Raw genomic sequence first — 9,141 nt, 5'->3', positions numbered from 1 at the left:
CATATAATAACATATTGACTTTGTTTTGGACCGGTAGAGAACTCGACTGACTGGTGCTAGCAATCCAGTGCTGCACACAATCATATACTATAGAGATCAGCTTAACCAGCAGCACAATGATTAGATGGTGTGAGTGCCTTACACACCGCAGATATTAGCCACATTACCTAAGGTATGTCGATCAGATCAACATATATAGAGGACATGCGCACCTCTCATTTGCTTCAACATTATGAAAATCTATTGTCTATGATGCGACAGTTTAGCATACATCAGGACATCCCCCCACCATGCGACACTCACGACGGTCTCCACAGTTTTAATCAATGAGGGTGGCATCATCGTGATTGGGTTCGAGAACATCGGGAGCATATTAACGCTTGAGAGCAGCGGGAGGATTTGATTGTGGCTGGTCCACCCATGCTCTCCATGATAGATTATTATGATCCATATCTGGAGTGGTACAGGAGCATCACTAGATTCATTTCGCCGTTGATGAGTGAGCAGCCCAAAATGAGATTCCATCCTTCACGCAGTATGATGGACATTATGGTAAGTACATTTTGCTTGTCTCATTTTGTTATGTTGTTATTGTTATACTTATGAATAATATTTATTTTTCTTTTGGTACTGACAATTTCTGAGGATTACATCGCTATACCACCGAGCAATGAGTGACTTCCATTCGGTCACTGTTGGGTGCAAAGACCGAGCACTTGTCGATGTTATGGACATTCTTGTCAATACTATGCGAGTCGTCTTTGAGGATAGACGACTTCACACTGCACTATCGACGAATGATCCGAGTGCCTCATCATATGCCCAGTATACCTCATATCCTAGTTTTTCAAACTTCGACCTTCCCGTAGATAATGCCTCTATATCACAAAGGATGAGTGAGCCGAGAGACACATCAGACCGACCCAATAAGTAGCACGTCGATCATATGCATCAGAGGGCCAGAGGTAGAGGTAGATTGAGGATTTTTCGATATAGACATCAGGCACATATTGATAAGCCGAGTATGCCAGCACCTCCCTCCCTATCGATTGATACCGTGATTGAGCCATCACGACAGTGGCTAAAGGTGACACGCATCTACAAGAGGAGGACGGAGAGGAGGCCCCAGTACCTTGATATATACATCTCTCGATAGTTATAATACTTGTACATATTTCTTTTTACTAGTAAACTTTATAATGATCAACTATTACTTTACATTATTTTAAAATTAATATTATAATTTTTTTTAATTTGAAAGCACATGTTAGAATTTTTGTTAGTTGTGCAAAAAATTAATTGTTGATACGGATTATATGGTTGGAGTTTAGGATTGTCCACTACTTCTAAGATATCTTACAATGTTAATTATAAATGTGGTTGGAGAAATTTGAATTTGTAGTCTAAAAAAATTAAAAAAATTTTAATAGATAAAAATACTTGGAGAAGATCAAAATTATAAATTCATCAAGTTCAAAATCTAAACAATGTTTTTTGAAAGTTTTAGAAATTAAAATCAAGAAAAAGTCAATTTCAGATTTGAAAGGGCAATCCCTAGTTCGTCTCATTTTAGATGGGACATTGGCACAAGACTTTTTGAGATTGACACGTCAAAAGAGATGATTCATGGCATCACTCCTGTGCCGGAGGACGACCCATGAATCAATTCTTGACTCCTATGCCGGAGGACGATCCATGGATCAATTTTTACTGTGCCTATAAAAATAGACTTCCTACGTTGGCCAGTGGCACAATAGAGATTGACTCCTGCGCCAGGTCGCCACTGTGCCACAGGCTTAAAAAAAAATATCAAGCACGTTTCACAATCATAAAATCATCCTATTATTTCACAGTCATGTTATCATGGGGTGACTTATGATAGGATGATTTATAAAATCATCCTACAATAGAACGACCAATAAAAACGTCCTATTACTCATAGTATCATGTATCTATACCTCAAACAGACGTTAACAGTGATAAGTCAGCATAAAAACCATCCTATAATAAAACAATTTTATTTTTAATAATATTTTAATAAATAATTTTAAAAAATATTATTTTAATATTTTTTTAATGAACATTAAATAAAAATACCTACCGACAAAGCACAGAAAAAGAGAAAGTTTGAATGTCAAACGTGAACGAAAATTTTGACAGATCATAGACGGCTTCCAAAGCATCCCTCCACGAAACGTCGAACAACAAAAAGCAGCAAATATACTTTTCCTCTTGCACTTGATTACGGCATTCTCATCCTCTGGATTCCATCTCAGACCAGATTGCCTGTCCAAAATATCTCTCACACGAACTTACCAATGTATAAACCACTCATTCAGACGCCCCAAAATATCTATAGATTACGTATAAAAATCTGTAGAACATAATCAGAGAGAACATCATCAGAGTTACGGGAGAGGAGACGAGAACCATGAATCACCCAGAAGCCAAGCACCACCCACGATTCGATTAACGAACGGTAACTGTTAACTGGGTCCCGATTTCTTAATACTACCATTTCATCCTCGAGAAGAGCATTGCAGGAGCTGAAAGTTTTCAGTAGTTCACCAAAAACAATTCTAGAAAAGAATCCTACAGATTCTCCTCAAGAGAAGCAACTGGATTGTATCTCACAACTTCACTGCTTTCTATGGTCGAGCACAGACTGGAATCATAGGCATATTCATTGATAACGACAAAGCAATCAGCGCCTGAAGCAGCGGAATCCAAAATAAAATACATAGATTGAAACACTAAACTTACCGTTCCACAGATATAACTGCAACGACAAAACTAGAACTTATTTCTCGCATCAGGGCAAAACGACGAAGTTTTAGCAAAAACAAAGAGCATCACACTCATCAACAAAATTTATGCATCCTAAAAGCAGCTTCAGACGACGGCTATCATGTTCCCAGAAAGCTCTACATGTGCAGAAAACAGTGTCGCATTCCTAATAAGGCTCTACAGGAGCACGGAACTTTGCTCCTGCATAGACTGCTGCAGCACCAAGCTCCTCCTCAATCCTGAGCAACTGTATCCACCAGAAACGAACAGTGAGTATAAACTTAACTTCGCAATAATTTCACATTTGCTGTCTCAAAATCCGCAAGAATATTTGAGCAAGTTCATTTTTGTTTGGATGGAACCAACAGCTTGTAAGGTGACATAATAACCGGACACAATAACTGAAAACATAGTAAGGTTAGAGCGTTACAAGTTAACCACATCTTTCATGTTAACATTAGCACTAAAATAATCTTGATTTTGATGGCAGAATTAGCCTTATGGTGCAAGAGCTTGCCTGATTATACTTGGCAAGGCGTTCAGAACGGCATGGAGCTCCGGTCTTGATTTGGCCCTGTTACAGAGTGTAGAAAGCAGCATGACGTTAGAAATCCATCTCGAAAAAGAACATACAGAAATGAATCATAGGATCTGCAACAGATAGAGACATACCGTGGCCAAACCAACTGCAAGGTCAGCAATGAAAGTATCCTCCGTTTCACCACTAAATACCAGAAAAATGTAAGTTAGAAACGAAAAAATAAAAATAAAAATAAAAAAACTCAAATATATCATCTATAGTCTACCTTCGGTGGCTTGTCATTACACCCCAGCCAGCACGTTTAGACATTTTTACAGCTTCAATGCTCTCAGTCACAGACCCTATCTGATTCACCTGCAGCGCCAAGTGAAAAAAGAAACTTATTCATCTTTGTGATTTTATCAACAAAAATCATATATCTAGAAATTAAAAAATTGCAAACATATCAAAAGGAAAATTTAACCATTTCAAGCCATATAGAAACAGACGAATTGCAATACTTTAATTTTACCTTCAAAAGGAGGGCATTGCATGTCTTTTCCTTAATTGCCTTGGCAACACGCTGCAGAAATATTTGGGAATAAATCAGAATTGTGACAAAGGAAGTTCTCTTCAAGTGCTCCATCTAGTAAATGATATTTACCGTTGGGTTGGTGACAAGAAGATCGTCTCCAACAATCTGCACCTGCTCTCCAATCTCCTCTGTCATTTTTGCATAGTGGGTCCAATCATCCTGATCAAACGGGTCTTCGATTGATACGATGGGATACCCACTGACAAAGGACTTGTAAACATTTTTCAAACTATCCCCAGATATTTTCTGCGAACCATCATTGTTCTGCAGCAAAAAAAAAAAAAAATTATTATCATTTAATTTTGTGGTGGGCAAAGTGTCAATGACATGTCAAAGCAGCATAATACAACAATGAATGTTAGTTATCCCCAGGACAATCACAGAATTGTATGAAAAATCAATATCTCAAAACACAACAAAAACAAGCAAACTCACCTCCTCCTTGAAATTCAAATCATATGTCTTATCCTTGTCACTGTAGAACTCTGAAGCAGCAACATCCATCCCAATCACCACCTGTCATAACAATCAAGTATGATGGAGAAATTTGTCCCTCAAGTCCCCATGCTTGTCTGAAGACTAACAAATTCACATAAACATAAAAAAATGCAAGGAACATATCTAAGGATAGCACACACTTTGCCAGTATATCCAGCTTTTGCTATAGCTGTCTTCAACAGCTCAAGTCCTTCCTTGTTTTCCTGCAGTTTCATGAAATGGAATGAATTATGATGAGACCTTCAAAGACCGGTCAACACTATTCGAAATTGTCAGAAAATCATCAGCACATACTACTAAAGGCCAATATGAACAGTATAAAAGAAATGTATTAAAATAAGAATCAACAACTGAAACAAGCAAACTATTCATCATAAGATTTCTATTACACTTGACATGCTTGAGACCAGCTTTACTTCCAAAATGCATTAGCAATAAATTTATACCTACAAGAGTCACATGAAGGTTAGATGGTTAATGACTAATGAATCTCAAGTAAGATTTCCTCCTAAAGCATTAAGAACATGTATCCAACAGGAATTCTTTAGAATGTCTTGCAAAGAATGCACAAACAATACCACACAAGCCAACTGACCAATCCTAAAAAGTCAGCATATCAAACTTAGGGAAAATGGAATACAGAGAAATCCAGTCATACAATATAAGATTACACATAATAAAGGAACTAAAATTAGGATGTGCATTAAAGTTTGAGATTAACATATAGAAATTAGATATATGCTAACCAATCAAACAATCAAACTCTTCTCTCATATTAGTCTAGAAAAGAAATAAAAATGAAGAACTAGATGACCTAGACAATTAATAATTTTCTTCTTACAACAAACATGAGAAAATTGAGAAAATTGGGGCAAATTAGATTGTCATCTTCAAAAGTGTGTTCAGGCATTTCACTTTACAAAATATTTCAAGTCCCAAAAAAATTACTGACACAACAAGCACAAGTCCTTAAATTAAGGGCCCATTCAATATCATGAAAAAGTTGGCCCATGTTCTTATGATTCTCCAGATGGTAAGATATTTTACCATGGGTAGCTTTTACCTATAACATGGGGGTAAAGTTTTACCCACCGAGGAGGTAAGTCATTTTCCCACCAACTAGAAATTTATTTTTTTTATTTTGTTCCTAACAATACCCCTAACCCTATAACACTGGTATAATATAATAACATATATTATATTATATATAATGTATTATAATAAATTATAATATATATTCTCTACATTATGCTATATATTATAATAGACACAATAGAATATGATATAATATAATATAATCTTAAATAATATAATATAATATGATAATAATATCATATAATAATACATTATTATTATTATATAACATATTATTATAATAATATATTATATTCTAATATATTATATTATATCATAATATCATTATTCTACTATCATACTATATTACATTATTACTATAATAATATAATATATATTGTCTTATATATTATTATATATTATATTATATATAATATAATGTAATATATTATATTATATTACATATATTATAATATTTACATAATAAAAGGTATTATGCAAATATGAATCCATCTTGGCAACTTATCCAGGAAATAATAATGCTAAATTATTTTCTCATCTAAGTGTTGATTAGAAAATACTTATCCATTCCCTGACAAGTTTCTACCCTACAAAGAACAGGCCCTAAAGGTTTTAGTTTCCAAAAATTTGATTATGAGCTGCATTGTGATGATAATCTCATCCATTCTGAAACAAAGATTCCTTCACAAATTAACAATTACAAATACCGTACCAAGTAGCATACAATTGTCCCTCCAAAGAACAAGCCCTAAAGGTTTTAGTTTCCCAAAAATTTGATTATGAGCTGCATTGTGATGATTATCTCATCTATTCTGAAATAAAGATTCCTTTACTTCACTGATTAACAATTACAATATCGTATCAAGTAGCATACAATTGTCCAGCATTCTACCATCCTCTAAGGCTAATCCATGAGCTAAATGTAGAAGACTAGAAGAATATCCACTCAACAAATTATGCTTAATAATAGGTAATAAATTTTACAATTAAAATAAATACTTTACTGTGAAGAAATGTACTAAGAATCAGCAACAGACCTGAATGTTAGGAGCAAAACCACCTTCATCTCCAACATTAGTAGCATCCTGTCCATACTTTTTCTTAATGACAGCCTGAAAGCAGGATCAGTGAATATCAGGAAACATTCTTAGAACTGAAGTGAAAGGATAATGAATCAACTAATCTTTTTACCTTCAAATGATGGTATACTTCTACACCCATCTTCATGGCTTCCTTGAATGAGGATGCCCCAACAGGAAGGATCATAAATTCCTGTTAACATAATAGAACTTTGATGAGCACGATGAAAATAATTGTCTATCAAAATACAAGTTCTGAACACAACTAGTCAGGAGGCTACCTGCATCGCGAGTTTGTTTCCCGCATGAGATCCACCATTAATAACATTGAATGCGGGTACAGGCAACACTAAGTTCTTGTTTCCAGCCAGATTGGCAATATGCTGCATCCGAGGGGATGGAAGTCAGATATATAATACATGACCTCATGTTCCTGAGAAAATAATCAATTTCACCTCACAAACCTGGTAAAGAGGAATCTTCTTCACACTAGCACCTGCTTTGCAAACAGCAAGAGATACTGCCAATATGGCATTTGCACCGAGCTGAGGCAATAAAAATGCAGTAAAATGATGAAACCACTTTACACTCCAGGACATTGAGAGACAGACAATCATAACTGTGCTAGTAATGAAACCAGGTTCTAGCTAGCATGGTACCTTTTGTTTGCACCAACCCCACTCATTAGAGGTCCCATCAAGTTGCTGAACCATGAAAGTATCGATCTCAGCCTGTGCGGTCGGATCCTGTACAAAGGCATTATATTTGCAGATTGTCAGTGGTCTGACTGTTCATAGGCTAGATTTCTTAAACAGCTTAAACTCATAAATGAAAAAAAATAAAAACATCAAACTGGAAAAGAAAATGGCAGAGTATACCATGTACCTTCCCAATCAATGCTGGTCCGATGATAGAGTTCACATTCGTAACAGCCTAAACCACAAAAAAGGTACATAAGTTCAACTAAGAATCTGCATACAACTATAATATTTGAATTGTAACACAGAAAGGTATCAGATAAAACCAGAAAATGACCCTGTACAGCAAGCAGGTTCCTAAATGCAAATAAAGATACAAAGATTTTGTCTGTATTTATGTTTGAAATAGCAATCATATGCATGCTGCCGTTTCTTGACCAGCACCATCAAACGCATGCTCAGATGAACATTGTCATTAGATAACTATGTAATGTTTTAACATGGCATACACAAGTTGCAACATGTTATGAGAAGCGTCTAGCATTTAGCTTTATAACTGAAAAATGGACTAAAAATATAGAATTGCAGAACAAAACAAGATTGTCATCATAGCATGAGATGACAACCAAAAAAAAGTCTTCAAGGTGGGACACAAAAATTCAACTGTGTCTTTATATATTTTCCAAACAAACTAAAAATATACATAAGTCATTTACTTGGCATTCAATTTATAGTAGAAAAGGAACCAAATGAAATTGTCCTCATAGCATGACATGCAAAAAATTAAGTCTTCGAGGTGGCATGCAAAACTTCAACACTGTATCTTTATATAGTTTACCAAACATATTACTAATACATAAGTTTAAAATTACAATTTATTTGACACTCAATTGGTAGTAGAAAGGTTTGATGAAAATAAGAGGCACGCGTTGATCACATGCATGATGCATCCTCCAAGTGATTCTACTTATGCACAAAAATCGGAGATTTAATGTCTACCATGAAGCAAATCATTAATGAATAAAGTTTGGAAGATCTCCAAGTTATTTTTTTCAAATAAAGTTAACCAGTGCATTCTGCAAAGAATAAGCAATAAATGCAATGATGACTGTGCCTGCCACATGTCAGATCATGCTTACGCTTTATTCCATAAATCTAGAACAGACAATACTAAAGATTTTAGAGCACTTTCCAAAGTCTAGTTCATATGACCAACTAGAATTATCAAAATCCAGTATCATCTCAATTTTCACAGTTTGCAGTTAAAGAAAGTGGCAGGTTTAGATGATAAGGCACTTTAGATAATTGGATCATGATTGGACACTCATATCAAGATCTTGCTTATTTTAACTGGGATTTAACAGAAAGGGAACAATCTCCTAACGCAGTCATGATGATTACTGAAGAAGAAGAAAGCCCTTACATTGCTGGGCCCTTAAACCTCTTGCCAAAATTTTCAGTTCGCTAATACCATATATGGTAAAAACATATCAACAAAGTAATACCAGATAAAAGAAAAGAAAGCATAATCCATAAAATTCTGCACGCACCATAACCACATTTGTTATAATTGAAGCTAATCATATTGTACAATCAACTGGGCTCAAAAAAAAGAAAACAATTAATCCAGTAATATATGTAAGCTGAAGGATGCATTTGATTCAACAACTAGAAGTTGTACTGACCTTAAGGACACCTTTCCCAAGGTAGTCTGATCCTCCATCTCTCAGCTCCAAAGCTTCATATATACCTTGATCACCAAAAATGTCCAACTAAATTTCTTCTTCATATACATTAAGAATATGATGCAAAAAAGAAACGGTACTTCCAATGAGGAGATAAACAAGATCTCTAAATTTCCCTATACTA

General features: G+C 35.0%; 1 protein-coding gene across 1 annotated transcript; it reads right to left on the bottom strand.

Annotated features, from left to right (window-relative positions):
- Positions 1 to 2,663: 2,663 nt before the first annotated feature.
- LOC105034448 (enolase 2) lies at positions 2,664 to 9,022 on the bottom strand (the record flags this gene model as incomplete). Its single annotated transcript, XM_073245643.1, is given in 15 exon segments — positions 2,664 to 3,034; positions 3,305 to 3,361; positions 3,460 to 3,511; positions 3,594 to 3,682; positions 3,840 to 3,890; positions 3,972 to 4,166; positions 4,338 to 4,418; positions 4,541 to 4,603; positions 6,533 to 6,607; positions 6,687 to 6,767; positions 6,856 to 6,957; positions 7,039 to 7,119; positions 7,234 to 7,320; positions 7,460 to 7,507; positions 8,958 to 9,022. Coding segments are annotated over 15 exon segments (1,208 nt in total), but the record flags the coding sequence as incomplete, so codon positions are not given.
- Between the last annotated feature and the right edge of the window lie 119 nt (positions 9,023 to 9,141).

This window comes from Elaeis guineensis, chromosome 11 (assembly GCF_000442705.2).
Source record: "Elaeis guineensis isolate ETL-2024a chromosome 11, EG11, whole genome shotgun sequence".
Taxonomy (NCBI): Eukaryota; Viridiplantae; Streptophyta; class Magnoliopsida; order Arecales; family Arecaceae; genus Elaeis; species Elaeis guineensis.
The sequence above is the reverse complement of the archived record's forward strand: the minus strand, read 5'-3'. Positions and strand labels throughout refer to the sequence as shown.